Source organism: Fusarium falciforme, chromosome 2, assembly GCF_026873545.1.
Source record: "Fusarium falciforme chromosome 2, complete sequence".
NCBI classification, from domain to species: Eukaryota; Fungi; Ascomycota; class Sordariomycetes; order Hypocreales; family Nectriaceae; genus Fusarium; species Fusarium falciforme.
The window spans coordinates 246,405-264,468 of record NC_070545.1 but is presented as its reverse complement, the minus strand read 5'-3'; the positions used below and the strand labels follow the sequence as shown (position 1 = coordinate 264,468).

At 51.3% G+C, this 18,064-nt stretch overlaps 3 protein-coding genes across 3 annotated transcripts; 2 read left to right on the top strand and 1 right to left on the bottom strand.

Annotated features, from left to right (window-relative positions):
- Nucleotides 1-3,726: 3,726 nt before the first annotated feature.
- Nucleotides 3,727-9,848, top strand: NCS54_00200100 (Chitinase; the record flags this gene model as incomplete). The annotated part of the gene is made up of 17 exons (XM_053147612.1): nt 3,727-3,803; nt 3,856-4,432; nt 4,484-5,306; nt 5,362-5,606; nt 5,660-6,192; nt 6,244-6,335; nt 6,408-6,467; nt 6,528-6,944; nt 7,003-7,473; nt 7,526-7,634; nt 7,686-7,742; nt 7,794-8,981; nt 9,035-9,179; nt 9,237-9,298; nt 9,359-9,392; nt 9,447-9,552; nt 9,619-9,848. The coding sequence occupies 17 exons, from the start codon at nt 3,727-3,729 to the stop codon at nt 9,846-9,848; spliced, it is 5,226 nt and encodes a 1,741-aa protein (XP_053003587.1).
- A 1,748-nt stretch (nt 9,849-11,596) lies between these two features.
- NCS54_00200000 (PKS-ER domain-containing protein) lies at nt 11,597-12,794 on the top strand (the record flags this gene model as incomplete). The annotated part of the gene is made up of 3 exons (XM_053147611.1): nt 11,597-12,126; nt 12,178-12,634; nt 12,687-12,794. The coding sequence occupies 3 exons, from the start codon at nt 11,597-11,599 to the stop codon at nt 12,792-12,794; spliced, it is 1,095 nt and encodes a 364-aa protein (XP_053003586.1).
- Nucleotides 12,795-13,766: 972 nt separating this feature from the next.
- NCS54_00199900 (Phosphoinositide phospholipase C) lies at nt 13,767-17,320 on the bottom strand (the record flags this gene model as incomplete). Its single annotated transcript, XM_053147610.1, has 2 exons — nt 13,767-15,638; nt 15,689-17,320. The coding sequence occupies 2 exons, from the start codon at nt 17,318-17,320 to the stop codon at nt 13,767-13,769; spliced, it is 3,504 nt and encodes a 1,167-aa protein (XP_053003585.1).
- Nucleotides 17,321-18,064: the final 744 nt, after the last annotated feature.

The window sequence follows — 18,064 nt, the reverse complement described above, 5'->3', positions numbered from 1 at the left end:
GACGGCGTGAAGGGGACCAGTAGGCAGGGGCGGATGGATCCGCCACAGTACTGAAGCAGAGAATGGAGAACTTACTTCCAACTGCTGGATTCCACTCGTAGAATTGCTTCAGAGTGATCTTGAACCGATCCGCAATGGCCTGGCACCCATCACCCTTCTCGGCAACGTACCACTCCTGACAGTTCTCGACGATTCCGGACTGAGTGGGGGCGGGAGGTCCTGGGGCGGTCTTGGTCGCCGTGTTCTTGGCAGCAGTCTCGGCCGTGTCCTTCGCGGTGGAGGCTGTAGACTCCTTGGAAGTTGGTGTTGTTGCAGAAACCTCCTTGGTAGCTGTACTTGTGGAGGTGGTCTTTGGGGCCTGAGTAGCATATATGTCTATAGTCTGCCATCCTGGGCCCGCAACACAGTACGCAGCATCGACCTGCATCTTCTCACAATTGGGGCCGACGCTTGGATTCCATTCGTGAAGAGCCCACATCGGTATCTTGTTGTCCTCAAGAACCTCCTCACACGTCTCACCCTTGCTAACCACGTACCAGTACTCACATAACTTGGTGGCGTTTGCGGTGGCACCAGTTGGTACAGGCTCGTACTTGTCCGGCTTTGCAGGCTGCACCTTAAGGGGATCCCAAGCGATAGCGCAGTATTGGGTATTGTTCTCCAGGGTGCAGTTGTCAGGGACATAGTGGTCCGAGCCACCCAAGACGCTGGGGTTCCACCTCAGCCAGTAGTAGAGGTCAATGCCGTAGGCTCTGGCCGCGACCTCGCAGGGAATATTGCCATAGTCGTTGTTGAACTTGACCTTGCAGCCCTGGACTGATCCACTGGCCAGTGGAAACCCCGTCGATGTCGTGGTAGCTGACCATGGGATGTGAGTAGCTTCTGGCAGATCATTCAGGTTGATGGTCTTGGTCTTGGCCTTCTTGGTGGTGGTTGCAGTAGCAGTGTTTCCACCGTAACTGGCATACGTGCTGATATATCCAACCGCCTTGACGCAGTACATGGTGTCTGGCAAACTCATCAGTGGGGTTTCAGAATCTTTTGGAATATAGCATAAACTTACCGGCCCACATGTTAGAACAATTTGCATTGATCTGAGGGTTGAGGAAGTGAAAGTCATTAAGAGTGATGCCATTGCCGTTGGCCAGCTCGGCACATCCTGGAAACATTAGCACCTTGTTCGCTACTTTGAGGTATCTCGACGTACCTTGGCCTTTCTGGGGCATATACCACTTTCCGCAGTTCTTGTTCGACTCGGGTTGGGCATTGGTGGGTAATGGAGCTGCCGTGGTGACTATACCGGCTCCGGCTCCGGCTCCTGGAATCTTCACCTTGGGAGGCTTGTAGCCAGAGGGATCGCTGACGCAAATGACGTGACCAATCTGCTGTTCCCAGTTCTTGCAGTATGGGTCGATGAAGTAGTTCCATCGCAGCATCTGAGTTTGAGTGATGCCGTGTGCCCTTGCTACCTTGGCGCAAGTATCTCCCTTCTTAACCCTGTAGGGTTCGCAGTTCCCCTCAATGCAAAGCTCAGGAGACTCTCCAGGCCAGTCGACACAGCCGCCGATGAGGTGATTGATTGAGAGCAGCCGACTTGTGCTAATGTTGTGCGCAAAAGCAAAGTCATCGCAGGACTGTTTATCCGGAACAGCCACGGATGAGCCTGAGCAGGTGGCCGTTGGCTGGTCCTTTGTGGTACTAAGAATAAGTCAGAAACTAGACAAAGAGGGACATGACTATGAAACCAAATGCTTGCCTCATGTCATCGATAAAGACCGGAGATGGTGTCGTCACGGGGGCGGCTGTTGTCTTGCAAGACGTAATCAAGGAAGAGTACTCGCTGAGAAGCTCTTCGTCAAAGGTTGCCGCATCTTCGAGGTGTATGCGCATAGCTCCAAGATTGCACGAACTGCAGTCGTCGAGCGTCGAATTGGCCCCGTTTCCGGTTTCAGAAAAGCAAAAGGTCTTGGATTCACTGAAGGAGCACCGATCTGGTTAGTATAGGTTTATCTACCTCAATGCCAATCAAGACAGCAAGACATACTCATCTTTGAGGCAAATGCCCTTGTAGTTGACAAAGTAATAGTCTGCTAGGGCGATGGGCCTAACTGGGGCGCCCCTGGCGTTGTAGATGTCATTTGGGGTATTTGTGCCGGGCACATATCCCTCAGTGTTGACTTCAGGGTCTGTGTAAACATCGTTGGCACAAACCTTGATCACCTTGGAGCGGTAGCTCTCAATAGACTTGGAGCATGTGGAGGTGCATAGACGAACAAGAGTCTGGTCCGATAACCCGTCCCAAGTGTCGAGCATGTCGTCGTCCAAGATGTAGCCAGAACACTCGAGTGGTGCTGCCAAAGCGGCGATGCAGGCTTTGGATAGGGACGTGTCCGCCAAGGTGGTGACATTGAACAAGGTGATTGAGCCATAGTCCGCCCTTTTCTGGGAGTGATTGTGGAGGACATGGTGCCGCGGATGAGGGCTCGCAGCCACGAACAGAGTGAGAGTGGAATACTTGAGAAGCAAAAGGGACACCAGGCGATGAAGCATGGGCGCCATGTTTAGTGATTGAAAAGGTTGGGTTTGTTCAGCGACAAAGTAAAAGAGAAAAAGGCTGGAGCGGGTTTGCACAGCGCAGTTTTGAACAAACTCTTAAGGAGTAGTTGGCTCGAGACGTAAAGTCCATCCAGATCAATCAGTAGATTTTAGTTGCGTGTTGCCCTGTGACCGGTCTTGTGACGATTACGCGGAGAAGGATGAAACGCTGTTGTGGATGGATATCAGTCCTCCCCAGGGACAGTCAATTATGTTGGCATGGTCAATGTTCTCGTATTAATATAAACTCAAACCACAGCCATTTATGCGACGTTTCAACTAAGCCGGACCGAATTTGAGGTATTTTGCAACCAACAAGCTTCAAATGTCAGTGTGTCATAGGCCCTGGAAAAGGGTGGTTGTTGGTTGTGCGGTCGAGTGGCCCGATAGGCGAAAAGGTTGTTGGTTGGGATGTATGGGCGACGGCTGCGCCCGACGACGACAGCAGGGAGATCCTTGTCATGTACAAGAAGACATGCTCTTGTTGTGAAAAGAAAAAAAAAAGAATGAAAAAAAAAAGTGTTTTTGTTGATGTGACCAGGCTGTCTCCCTTACAGGACTGGTAACGAGGTAAAAGAAAAAGAAAATATTAAGACATGGTAGTTACTTAGACTACTTTAGAGTTTGATAATCACTTACGGAGTAGCCAGCATTCATACCGCAATACAGTAACTTGTCAGCCTCGGCTCCCCCTCGGCCTCAGTGGCGGTAATCTTAGCCTAGATACGCACGAGTGAAGCTGCCTGCTCGGACTGTATACAGGCTTTCTGATCATGACTGTTGGCTTGGCATGTTGCCTTGAATCTAAATAACATCTGCATGTTTCGCCAGGGTCCTCAACCTTGCCTATCAACCCGGGGTGACCCTCGCCAAGGACAGTCGAACCCAGGGTCAGTCCCAACTTTGTTCAGGCGAAATGGCTTCGGGGTAGACTTAGAGTCCGAGGGTATATCTGAGAGGTTACTCTCTGTATCAGGATCTGTAAAAAAAACCACCGATCTTTTCAACATACTGTCTTTTTGTAGCAAACCACCCTCCTTTTCTGCCAACTGTCGCTCTTTTCTACCAAACAGTTCTTATTTTGTTTCGATCCTTTCTGAGCCCTTGACGGACCACAGTATTGCGGTCATCATGACTCCAGTATATCTCCGATATCCCTTTCTTTTATCATGTATCGTTCTTACACTCTCTCTCTTCTTCATCTCTAAGTATGAACTCGTTGTCTGTTTCCTACGGCCACTGTTGACTGTGGGTTTCTAGGGATGCATCTGTTGTCCAATTTGCAACTTCTCTCCAGGAGAAGCTACCATGGCCGTGGGCAGACATGTCTCGGCGTGCCGACGACGAGACCCCTTCTGGCGACAACCCCATCGACCAAAGTGGACCAGACAACGGCAACTCGGTCCAGGAAAGTGAACCGGATTTTACTTGTTCCAAGGATAGGAAATGCTCCAACGGCGCTTGTTGCGGTAAGGATAACTGGTGCGGCTACGGACCAACCTACTGTGGCAAGGGCTGCCAGTCCAACTGTGATGCTTTTGCCGAGTGCGGCCAGTACGCCAAGAAGCCCGGCCAGACATGTCCACTCAATGTGTGCTGTTCTGAGTTTGGATACTGCGGCACGCAAACCAACTATTGCAACAACAAATGCCAGTCCAACTGCGGTGCCCCAACTCGACCCAAGGGCAAAGGTGGCGACGTCCGGAAGCATATCATTGGCTACTATGAGAGTTGGAAGTCGTCTGGGGAGAATTGCGGAGAAATGACCCCGTACCAGATCCCGGCTGAGCATCTTGATGCTGTCAACCTCGCCTTTGCATACATTACACCCAAGAATGTAAGTCGAAGCTCCCATGGCCAGTCGGAAACATGACCTAACAGACCTCAGTACGACATCGTTCCAATGGAGAACCAGTCCGAGTCCATCTTCCAGCAGGTGGCAGACGTCAAAAAGCGCAGCCCAAGTACTGAGATTTGGCTCTCAGTGGGTGGGTGGACGTTCAACGACAACCACACCGCTACCCAGCCCATCTTTGGCGAACTTGCTGCTGATAGTGCCAAAGCAAAGGGCTTTGCGCATAAGCTTGTAGCCATGATGAACCACTACGGCTTCGACGGAGTTGATCTCGACTGGGAGTACCCTGGCGCCACAGACCGAGGCGGCAAGAAGGAGACGGAGCTGAAGAACTTCCCAACCCTTCTGAAGAATATCCGGGAAGTACTTGACCAACAACTCCAGCGGCCCAAGATTTCTATCACCGTCCCGACATCCTACTGGTACCTTCGTTGGTTTGATCTCCCAGAGCTGGCCAAGCACCTCGACTTCTTCAATGTCATGAGCTACGATCTTCACGGCACCTGGGATTCTTCCAACCCGATTGGTCCATATGTCTATGCCCATACCAATCTTACCGAGATCAAGCTCGCCCTTGACTTATTTTGGAGAGAGGACATTAGCCCAGACATTATCAACTTGGGTTTGGCTTTCTATGGACGATCCTTCAAGCTGAAGGACCCTTCCTGCTCTGACCCTGGCTGCGGCTTTGAGGGCCCAGGTGAGGAAGGCCGATGTACTAAAACCGCTGGTATCCTATCCTACCGGGAAATCAACGAGCTTCGGGGGCCAGCAAGCACATACAAAGGTTCATATACTGTTCATGACAAGGAAGCTGGGGTCAATTACATGGTGTATGGCGAAAACCTGGAGAACTGTGAGTCTACTGATACACAACTGGGATGCGACTTCTGACTAATAGCTTCATTTAGGGATCTCCTTTGATACGAAGGAGACTTTCGAGCAGAAGATTGACTACGCAAACGAGCTTGGTCTTCGCGGTCTCTTGATCTGGGCCATTGATCAAGACGATGATCGATACACGGCACTCAAGGCTGTAACTGGAGATGAAATCAGCCCCAGAGTGGAAGAGAGCGAGGTAATTGGGCATTGGGATGTCAACAAGTGTTACGTGACCGAATGCAAGGTGGATTGTCGGGATGGGTTCACCAAGATGGTAAGAGGGAATCCGGGCCTGGAAGCAAGTTTGCTAATATGGCTGGCCTCCAGACAAACTTGAACGATGACGCCAAGACCAAGAAAGGATGTGGAGGCAACCACAAGCGACGAACTCTGTGCTGTCCGTCCTGGGGCGCTCCGGATCCCTCGACATGTTCGTGGAAGGACTGTCGGGGGACATGCGATGCAGGCGACATTTTATTCGCCACGGACCATTACGGAAACGGAGGCCGTCAATGCTGGAGTGGCACGAAGAAGTTCTGCTGTCCGGCAAACAATGGCAACAGAGCCGTGGCATCCTGCAGCTGGTTCAGCAAGGACTCGTGCCCCAAGGAGCGGCCCCAGAAGCTCTACAGCTATACCGAAGGCCAGCAGCTTGACAGCGAGACTGTCTTTAGTTCGCGAACTTTTTGCTGCCCCGAGAAACCGAAGTTCGAAAACTGCAAGTGGTATGGCGATGTGGGCTCGTGTAACAACAACTTCTGCCCCAAGGACAAGATCCAGGTTGCGGGCAGCAGTACTCGCCCCGGGGGAAGGTGTAGCTATGGCCGCAAAGCCGTCATGTGCTGTGATCCTCCAATTGGGTAAGCAACGTACGGTAGAGTTTAGGTGTGGATGGCTAACTGGAATCCCAGGGACGATCCTATCCTTCCCGTGGCTCTGGAAGATCTCTTTCCCTACATCATTCCTGAGGACAGCGAGCCAGTCTATTATGAGTCCATCGACAGTGAGTTCCCCACCGACCACCATCGCAGCAGGAACACACGATGTTGTGATGGCATGCTTATCTTAATTTTAGGCACTTCTGACTCCGTTCCAAACACCGACGACCTGGAAGACCCCAATGAACAACCCTTTGGTAGGATTGAACAAACACAGTCCCTATCGCTACTTTTGGACTTGCTGACACTGTGAGCAGCATGGATTATCATGGTTGGCGATGAAGAGGATGTGCAGTCCCTCCGCAAGCGCGACGGGTCCCATCTCGAGCTCTTCGAATGTCCCAACCCAACACAAGACGACTATCAAGTCCAGAAGCTCAAAGCGGTCTGTATGTCGGAGGGAGAGGGAAGCAACTGCGAACATCTCAAGCTTGGTGGTGCTCACGGGACAATCGCGCGTCTCCCAGAGCACTGTGGGCCTGATGAATGGGTTCGCGTCGTCTCGTTTGAGCCAGTTGAGGATCACCCGATGCCGTCTCACCTACAAAAGCGTGCTCCCCAAGGTGCTAAGATCTATCAGTTGGAGTATGACTACAACTTTCACGAACGCCGGGAAGACGGCGGAGAGGTATTCGTCCGCATTGACGGCTCTACTCATCCGGGCTACTGGGATCGTAAGCCGCCTAGTCCACAGACCCGAAGGAAGACCAAGCATGCTAACTATTGATACAGAGATCGTAGCCTCTAAGACAGGCCAGGGAATCACTCGCCGGAGCCCAGAAAACTGGCGACAAGACGAAATGGCCTGGTTTGCTGAACGCGGATTTGTCCACAACCAAACAGAGACGACGAAACGTGGTGAATCGCCATCAACGGGATGGTGGGTGAAGCAGTTCAAGACTCTGCTGGACGAACACAGCGACTATGGTGTCCACAAGAAGTTTAACTACAAACAGGTCCTGTACAACGCGAACAAGACTTGTCGGTGGACAGGGGGACTGGGCCAGGCTTCTCTCGAGGCCAGGCTAGAGGGCTCACTCGAGACGACTTTCGACTACGGCATCTCGCTCATCGGCACTTTGAAGCAGTTCAACTTCGACCAAGCTTATGCCTACTTCCACGTAAGCAATTTTGACATGGAAGCCGTGAGCGTTGTGGATGCATATGCCGGGATTCAGATGCAGACCAGAAAGTCGCCTATTCGTAAGCACCTCTGCTGGATATCAACATCTTTCCAAGGCTAACAGACAGACAGTGGGCTGGCTGGACCTTTTCGGTGCAAACTTCAATGTGAAAGGTCTCGTTGAAGTTGGGCCATTCTTTGATATCCAGGCGCAGCTGCGCGCGGCGCTCAAGTTATCAGGGTGGGTTTCGGCCGTGCTGGCTGCTTGATTCCCTGACTGACTAGATGCTAGCGAAGCCCGTGCTGGCCTGACATTCAAGTCTAGGGCTATCACTTGGATGTATCCGCAGTAAGTTCTTCCATATACAATGCTCAAGCCTTGACTAACGTGTGTTGTAAGGGCCATGGACGAATGGCCAGACACGAACGCATTCACCACCCACGAACCAGACATTGGACTCCGCCCTAAGAGAGAGATCAGCGTCAGGGCCAGTGGCGACCTCACTGTTGCTATCAATCCAGCTCTCGGCTTCCAGGTCAAGCTCACCTGGCTCGGCAAGCAGCTTGTCAATCAGGACATCCGCCTCAACTTCCAGACTGACTACACCTTCTCTGTTACTGCGCAGAAAGGTGGAAAGTCGACCTGTGATGGGCTGCTGATGGGTGTTGACCTGCGATATGGACTCACCATCGACATGTCCAAGCCACTCCCAGGTTGGGGAGGTACAGGACTCCATCACACGGTTGTCGCGCCGAGATCCATTCAGCTCGCAGAGACCCAGTGCAAGAAGTGGGAGACCCCTGAACTCGACCCAACCGATGGCGATGGCAAAAGAGCAGTCAATTCCAGACATCTCTTCTCTCGCGTTGATGATATTGAGGATGACGCACTCTTTCCAGACACAGCAGGCGCATCACTCAGGTGCCTGGAGGACTTCAACACGCCTACTGGGGACTGTCAAGACCGTACCGCCGACGATGATGAGCCAGAGAGTGAGTCTCTGGTGAAAAGAAACCTCTTCAAGAGAAGTTCCAAGGACATTTTCTCCATTTGCGACGGCGTCAAGAAAATCAGTATCAACGGCGTGACCTTTCCATCTTCTGGTGTCATGACCAAGACAACCGGCAAGTATAAGGACACGGAATTCGAGACCTGGGGACCAGAGGACAAGACAGACTGCGACGACTACTCCTTCGAGAAATCCGACAAACCCCCACCCGGCGAGTCCAAGTACTACGAATCGGAGCATGTGCTGGAATGGCAGACTCTTACGGGCTTTCTAGAGCATATGGGCGATATCAAGGACACTCCGGGCAGCACGCCACACGTGGCCAAGAGCCCATTCAAAGGCTGGGACACCAAGAATCCAGTGCCCTTAGAAGTCCGCGAGGGAAACAAAAAGTACGCACAGACCGAAAAAATCAACTTTTGTCACTACGTTTGGCTCTGGTGGTCGCAACGGAAGTTCCAGTACAAGGGCTATAACAAGCCCGCCTTCGACCATCTCGTCATGGCGATCCCCAACAACGCTTTCTACACGGATGAGCTGCAGCTTCTCTGGAAAGGATCCAATAACATTAAACAAAGGTATGTCGAAAGGGCGTATTGCCTAAGAACAAGGCTGATATTAGTGGTTCAAGTTTGTGGCAGCCCGCCGAGACATACGACATCCGTTCGCCCGAAACAATGGAGGCTTACTTGCGAGGCGACAAGGTGAATGGAAAGAAGAAAGATGTCAATGATGCCATAAATGTCCTCCGGAATCTCATGTTTGCCGTTCGATATGTAAGCGGCTTCATATGGCGTTGTGGCTATCTGGGCGAGGCTAACATCATGGGACAGATGGCAAAGCCAGATGTGAAGAGGGTCATGTTCAACCAGGCTGACCGAATCTACAAGAGACTGTGAGAGGCTCGCGGATGCCCAACAAAGAAGATACTCCCACTGACTGACCAACTTTGCAGGAATGAGTTTGAAGACATGTTTGTTGCAGAAGGAGTAAGTAGCCCGGATCCCAAACCTTGAAGCCCTCCTGACATCTCTTTCTACTAGAAAATTGAAGGATTCAGCGAGTACGTTTACGAGAAGCTCGACCTCGGTGAGAAATGGCAGAAGTGGTGCAAGGACTCATACACAACGGCGAATATGAGGCAAAAGGGTAACAAGACATAGACACCGAGTTCTCGTTGATTTGGACGACAAGGCTAATGATACATCACACCAGACTTTTTCGAGCTATGGATTCCGAGACTGAAGACGGATTACCTGGGCGATAAAGACGAGGGCAGCGATGGAGATGATGAGGATTCGGGCAGCGAGAATGCAGGGTCCGACGCGGGGTCTAAGGGAGGGACTGAGACCAACCAGGAGATCATAAAGCGAGTGCAAAAGCTGGTTGATGCGTACGAAGAGTTCAAGCAGAATCCATGGACCAACCCATTCGACTGGGATTAGGAGCTGGGCGAGGTTGTCGGGGACATAGTCATACAGCCCTTGCTTGTCATACTGGCTGCTATTGATTGAATAAAACTAGATGGATGACATGTTACAACATGATCAATAGATGCAGCTTCGAGAAATGTAGACAAAAAAGCCAGCGTGTCCCCAGCGCACATTCGTATCATGACTACACATGATTTTCAGCTCATCGTCACAGCTTTGCACCCAACCAACAGCATTTTTCGTAAACCCCTCGCAGTGACCAGGTTTCAGAGTCTCATCAACTCCACCGATAAGCCAAATGATCCCTCCAGCGCGGTGGATATCGCGAGTTGCCTATTGAGAAGGTCTTGTGTTTATATCAGGTCATATTTTGTCCCACGGCCCATAAAAACAACGATTTGTGCGGCTGCTGCAACGTTGACGCCAGGCACAGCAGGGTAGGGATGTCAATTGCCTCACTGAATCTCAAGTGCGGACCACGACATGCTGTGCACTGACTGATGCCAGCGCTGCTGCCCTTATGCGAACAGCCTCCCTGAGTAGATCACCCAGTCAAATAGGTAAATCGGCTCCGGAGATTAGTGGGGGGCTTTGGCTCGGACCTCTTTGCCGAGGGGCCATCCTGAGCTATCAATGCAAGCGGCTTGCGTGTCGACCACGTGGACGAGCTGTCAAGAGTCCTACCCGACAAGCCCCCTTTTCTCAATGAAACGTCCATACACGTGGTTAACCGAAAACAAGTCGCGGAAAAGCGAGTCCGGGTCGCGGGAAGCTAAACCCCAGTCCCCAGCTTTCTCCGCACCAAAAAGATCCACCAAAATCCCTGTCTCGTTGCAAAGTGAGATCATCTGCCTTTTGCCCGAAACAAGCGCCCGCTGTGGACACACGTCGTGCCATGAGCATCCACCGACAGCTGGGGGATCCTGGGGTTTAACCTTAGAAACTGGCATGATCGGATGCTGCGGACCGGATCCGTTGCGGGCCGTGACGGGGGGTTTCATGAGTCGTGCTCTCTTTTGTAGGCAGTCCTCCCTCTTGAGCCTGCTTGATCCTTGGCCGCGTTGGCGATTGTGCAGGTTCCCTGCAGTGTAGCATCTTGCATCCCTCGTCGTAAACACCTGAATCAGTAGGCTTGAATCCTTTCGACAATGACTCGAGATGTGCTGATGCCTAGAGTCTAGAAACACTGTGAATGTCGTGATACCCTCGTTTATCAATGCCTCTTATCAAGGACCTCCCCAGTAAACCCACAAATTCAAAAGTGCCCCCCCTCCTTGAGGCTCTGACAGATCACGTTTCCCTTCTCTCTTCCCCGCGTTTTGCAGCCGTGCGTTCCTCGGACGTGCGTTCCTCGGTCCACTAACGTTAGAACATGTAGATCAAGGGGGAGGGGTATTTGGCGGCTGCGCCTTCGGTTCAAGGAGGGGGTTGCCAGCTTCTACCAACGATATTCAAGCATGAAGCGAGTTGTTGCAAGTTGACCCACTGCGTGCTTCCATCGCTGCCGCTAGCTTCGTGGAGGTTCAGGTGGCATGGTTGTTTTGTTCCCTGTTCGCATAGAGCTGGCATGCCAAGGAAACCCGCGGACCGAAGATGAAGCTGAAAATCGGCAGGGCCACCGGTAGTGGTCTGATTGTAGAAGCTGGAGTTGGAGGTATAAATCTGGGCTTTGTCCTGACAATAGACCTATTCTTCTACTCATACAATCCATATCACTTCTATACATCCGTCTCCTTCCCGCACACTTCACTCTACACACAATGGCTTCCCTCGAGGTTCCCGCTCAGCAGCGTGCTGCCATCCGCCAAGGCGTCGGCCCCGAGTCAACCACCTCCATCGAGACCATCGATGTCCCCAAGCCTGGCCCCGGCCAGATTCTGGTCAAGGTCAACTGGTCTGGTCTCTGCGGCTCAGACAAGTCTCTTCTGCACAACGAGTGGAAGGACTTTGGCCTCAGCATGATGGACGTTACCAAGGGCATTGCCGGCCACGAAGGAGCTGGTCCCGTCGTTGCTGTTGGTGAGGGTATGGAGAAGCGGTGGAAGGTTGGTGACCGTGCTGGTGTCAAGTGGATTGCCAGCACCTGCGGCGAGTGCGAGTTCTGCCTCAATGGTGTGGACGAGGTGCACTGCCCCAACCAGACAAACAGTGGTTTCTCTGTTCCTGGAACATTCCAGGAGTACGTCATCGCCGATGGTCGGTATACTACCAAGCTCCCCGACGGTGTCCTTGATGAGGAGGCTGGTCCCATCATGTGCGGAGGAGTCACAGCTTACAGCGCCTGCAAGCGGTTAGTACTCGTGAAAATCAAAGAAAGCTACAAAGTACTAATTGTTCTTAGATCCAATGTCAAGCCTGGCCAGTGGATTGTCCTTCCCGGCGCTGGCGGTGGTCTCGGCCACTTTGCTGTCCAGTACGCCAAGGCCATGGGCATGCGAGTCATTGCCATCGATGGCGGAGACCACAAGCGCGAGCTGTGCACGAAGCTCGGCGCCGAGGTCTTTATCGACTTCAAGGAGACCAAGGACATCACAGCCGAGATTATGAAGATCACAAAGTACGGAGCCCATGGTGTGATCGTCACAGCCGCCACCCGAGCAGCCTACGAGTCTGCTCCCGGATTCCTCCGCCCCAACGGCACTGTTGTTGCTGTCGGTCTTCCTCAGGACAGCACCATCATTGCTGGCTGTGCCCCTATGACCATGGTTCTTCGACGGTTGAACGTTGTCGGAAGTGTCGTTGGTAACCTTAAGGACGTCGAAGAGGCTCTCGACTTTACCGCCCGAGGTCTCGTCCGCGTAAGTCTAACCCCACAACATCTCAGAATTTCAAATACTAACCCATAAATAGCCTATTCTATCAAAGGGCAAGCTTGAGGACCTCGATGACTGGGTCCACAAGCTGGCCACTGGTCAAGTTGCTGGACGCTGTGTGCTTGAAGTCACCGCCCAGGCTTAAGAGACGTGTTAAATGTATAAGTAGAAAGTGATTTGGCGTAGCGAGTGGAATTAAGCATATGAGAAAGCGAGCGTTGTGGTGTAAAGAAGCAGCCTGTGGGATTTGACATGCTAAAGCGAAATACGGGCAAGATATAGTCAAAAGACTGGATGAATAAGGAAATCATCATGACCAAGACCTAATCAAACATTGATCCCATTTTATTAGAAGCCCGGAGGTCCCAATCTACTTGTTTACTGAAGCTTGGTGTTTATCTCGCTATGCTGATATTATGCAACGGCCTATGGTGCAACCGCGGCGAGATTTCACAGTTCCCAAAGGTAGCGCCATAATTCTGCTTCTCTTTGTGTAGAAAGTATTTGAGATACTTACCAGGGCCCCGAACTACATTTAATGAATTACACGCCAGGGAAGGAGCGTCAGAAGAGCAAATCAGTGCCCAAATCCAGAAGAGTAAATGATTCTCCCATGAAGGGATGCCTCACAACCGCCGAGGAGAATATGTTACATCGTATGCACACCCCACCTCCCTTTTATCTTGCTTTCAAAAACAAGGAGGAATTCTCCTGCCAAGAACTGACATGAGATTTAGGTTTCAATCGATCGGCCAAGCCCCATCTGAGGTACCATCCTTCTGGAACACCTTGATGGTTGCCAACCGCCTGATGCAGATCTTGGGTAGCAGCCAACCCTGGCTAGCCCACAGCAGAAAGGAACCAACAAAGCCAAACAGCCCGACCTATAATGTCCAGGGTGCATTGTTAAGTGGTTGCAGCTAATAGTGTGCCACAATACGCCACCTAGGTTAATGTTGACGACATCTGCCCACGAATAGCCAGGAACCGAGTTGTTGACTACAATCCCGCTAACAAAGTGTATTTTCACGTTTACGAAGATAGATTAATATGTTTCATTCAGTCATTCGAGTTTCTACAAATACATGATACAATGCAATCGCTAATTGGGCCTGCTTCAAACCAGAGTGTCTCGTTTTCCAACACCTTGACTTCCTGCACCATCCTGATCGCAGAAAGATTTATCCAGCTTACAGATCAAGTAACCGCAGCCCTCCTCGTCTTGAAAAGACTTCTTCAAAGGCAAAAGCCGGTAACCTTGCTTGAGATTCTCAAGCTTGGCCATCCCCGAGGCTAGTGTAGATTGACGGGGGTAACCCTGAGTGTCTGAGGACAGCTTGACAGACCATTTCAGAAAGACGAGGCTTGGATACTGAGTCTTGACTTGAAAGCCAAGACGAGAATCGAGTATCACGTCGTGTCGCTGAAGAGGGATGCTCCTGGTCCGAAGTTTTGTCTGGGATGCATCCTGTTTGTGTGCATCGGCTACCAGAAGCTTGATCTGGACGTATGTCGAGGCATTTTCTGAAGTTGTCTCTGGCCAGCAGAGATCTTTTGTCATTAGTACATCGATGGAGAACCGTAGCTCCTGGACGTGGTCTGGGATGAGCTCTGGAGGCTGACGCAGTCTCTCGGGCTTCAACACGTAACCAGAATTATCAGTGCCGCCATTAAACATGGCCTGATTAAGTCCCATATTCAGGTCGTTTGTTTGGTAGTTCAAGGCTGCCATCTGCACGCCGTATCGCCAATATTGAAGAGGGCTCAGGTTAGATGAGTCTATCCGACTCGCGTCTGGATAGACTCGCACCATGTGTTTGGCGTTAAGGAAACCAAGTGAGCTTTCGCCGTGCTTCTGTTTCAGGTAGGACTTGAAATTGGCCTCTGAGACGGAGTAGATGAAGTTTCCAGTTGCTTCGACTTTGCTCGGGCGGGGTAGCCGTTTGCCTGGTCCGTAGACCGCTAGCTCCTCCAAGGGATCGTTCGCAGGAGGTTGTGGTTGAGAGATTTGGCTACAGGCCTCCTGATTGATAGTAGAAGAGTCGATAGTGGACGTCGAGTCAGTGCTTTCTGCCTCTGTCAGGCTGCCGTGATCCTGCGACGATCTCGTCGAGGCGGGAATGTCATTCGATACTCGGGGTTCTTGACTAGACTCGACGCCTTTTGCAACTTTTGCCTTGATCAAGATTCTCCCTCGCAGCTGTGAAGGGGATGGAAGCGGTCCCAAGAGGTCAGACAGAGGCTCTGTTACCAGTTTCGACCCGAAGGTGTCCCTCATTATCTGAGCCATGATGCTTTTCTGACGAGGGCTGCAATGCACCTCCAGTGAAATCCAAAGAGGAAAGTCTGAGGCTAGAAAGGCGTATTGGTTGATGGTATCTATCACATCTTGAAAACTGATGGACGCTGTCAAGCTGTAGCCGTGCTTAACAATCGGCTGTCCATCTCGTCCGTCCCAACAGTCAACCTCGATAGATCGACATCCCTGAGAAAGTACAGAGATGTATCCTTGGACTGTTGAACGTGTGAGAACCTGGCGACCCATAAGGTATGTGTTGTGCGAGCTGCAGATAAAATACTCGTTGATCGGTCGGTCAAGATCATATTGACGTAGCGTTTTTCTGATGGCCAGGTTCTGCTTTGACAAGAAAAGCTCACTGATCCCACTGATAGATATTTTGGGGGATTTTGAGGATACTTGAGCTTCCAGGCTGTTTAAGTCGGGGACAGAATCCGAGCTAAAGAATGATGACAGTAGTGAGGACGTCTCAAGCTCCAGATCTTCGCCCTGGACATTCTTCATGAACTTCAAGAAGTCGGTAACAGAAACTCCATCGCTGAGGCTGTGGGAAGAGGCGCGTAATTCTCGACTTAGAATTATGTCGGCCAGATACTGGCTATGGCTGTGTGTCCCTGCAGCGGAGAACAAAAAACCTGCAGGGCCCTTTGTAGAGCGGTCGGATTTAGAGGAAGAAGAGACACGCATGGCCTGATACCGGATAAGCTGGGATCACAACACAGGGTGCAACGTATACTTACAGGAGCCGTCTTCTCAGGGTCCGTGACGCCAGCTTTTGATGTCCAACCTGCAAGGCTTCGGTGCACAAGTTCCAGAAATATGGGAATGAGAAAAATGCCAATGAGAACAGCCAAGTGCCATGAAAGAATGATGTACCCGAGTAGGATCTTGGAGGGAAGGTCAGTGACTCCTGGGAGAAATGCCGTATGCAGTGAAAAGAGGACCAGTCTCGATCCGTATAAAACTCCCGAGAGCGAAAGCAAAGAAGAAACTCCACTCCAATACGCCGTGCATATCAAGTGTAGAAGTTCGAGCCCGAGCAGATTGCCAAATTGGGTGTGAGTATGCTCTTGTAGACCTCCAATGATGATGCCACGGAGTAGCATCAAAGAAAAGATGTTCAATGCGTGGTATTTGCGTGTCCGCTCCTTCGAGGCTTGACCGCGAAGACGGGTCTCTCCTTGAATAACGAAAAGCCCAATGTCTGCCGAAGAATTGGCATGGGTCCAGGTCCACCAGAAAGAAGACAGTAGGAGCACGAGGGCAAGGATGGCGACAGCTGAGTTCTGCAGGATCATGCGATTGGAGAGTTGATATGTAGACCAGGCGCTCAAGGGGAGCAGAAAGAGACTAAGAAACAGTCTCGAAACGGCCCAAGATCGTTCTTTAAAGCGTGACAAAGGCTTTTGACTGGTGTTTGTCAAGTTGGGGCAGCCTTGTTCGCGAAGCAGCTCCCGGACATGAATAGAGACAAAGAAGAACAACAGAACAATAAGTGCAAAGACGATGGTGTTGAACCAATTCATTGACATGCCTGGAGAGCTCGTGATCTGCGATAATATCACAAAGCCTGGCGCACCAGTAAGTGTCCCATTGGTCTCGTAGATACCATCTCTGACACCGACGTATCGCGATTGGTCCGAGACCGGGCCTGCGGGTAACATTAAGGTCGACCAGCTGCTGAAGCCGATTAGGGGTTGAAGGAAGCCGGGATATCGGAGGCTGAGTGCGCCAGAGAAGTAGATGAACTGGATGTATGCCAGCATCTCGGAAGCTCTGGCCATGCGGTGGTTATTCCTGTCTTGGGCATCCGAGAAGACAGCGTGGTGTTCAGTTTGCTGCAAAGGCCAAGAGGCAACCAGAGAGGCCACGGAAAAGAAGAGCACGGGAAGCCAGAAACTGAGGAGTTGTGTCCAGGGTCGAACTTCGGGTGTCAGGTTGGCCTCGACACACAGCAAAGGAGTGCCATCGTGTGTCATTAAACCGAGTGTGATCTCGAAGGTGTCGAGTAAGGTAGACCGGTTAAAAGTTGAAGTGATCTCAAGTCTCAGCCTGGCCTCTAACGGACCGTACTTGGCGCAAGACGTGTTGACAATTTGTCCGGGGTATTGATGGGCGCCATTATAGTCGACCACCGTGAATATCGGCACAAGATCCAGAGGAGACGTGGAGTCACATTCGGTGCCGTTGGCATAGTTTGCAACTAGGTGAAAATCGGTGTCGAAAGTATCGCGGCTAGCGTTGACGGAAGCTCGAAGACCCTCAGGGATTAACCTAAAGTCGGCAGTATCGGTGGAACAGTCCCGAGATTGAACATATGCCGCATGGCTCGTTGTAGCCAGCAGCGCCCAAAGGGCAACGCTTGGAAGCATTGGAATTGAACCAACGCAAGCGCTGGTTGAGCAAAGCTGCCGTGCTACCTTGAATACATGGAAAAAGCGGTGATGTATAACAACGAAACCCTTTGAGGAAGAATTTCCCCATGCCGATGGAACCGATCCATTACTCAGCAGGTATGATGAAACAAACTAGCCCCAGGTTGTCCAATGAAAAGAAGATGCCAAGGTTCGTATTCCCAAGTGCTCTTTAGCTTGTGCTATAATTGGGTCTGACTAGACGAGTCATGGGTCCCTGTAGTCCCTTCTTGGACCCTGTATCCTCGGTTGCCTCTCGATGGGTCGATCATGATAGCATTTACTCGTATACTTGCTGTTTGAGAACAGCTGGGAGATTCTCCAGCCAATGAAGTTTATGAAGCTGAAAGCCGAGACGCAAGGATAGGGCTTATTGATAATGCGCACTCCCGAGAATGTATCCAAGCTCTATCGGGTAAGGAGAGGAGCAAAATCTTGTAAGAAGTCATGAACACCAGGGTGCCAAACAGAAGAGGTGAAAGGTAAGAAAGGAGGATGGGGGCCCTTCTCGAGGTGGGCTGGTCATCCTTATTAGCTGGTCATTTGGACTGCTTTGCGGTTAATGCCTGCAGACACTACCACCTGCGTGGAAGAGTTTGACGATGACAGTACATAGAAAAATATCATTTGTGACGACTAGGTATACTCTCTTTCCGTCCCTGAATCCAAATACGCCTCGCCGAGAAAACAACCGTCAATTCA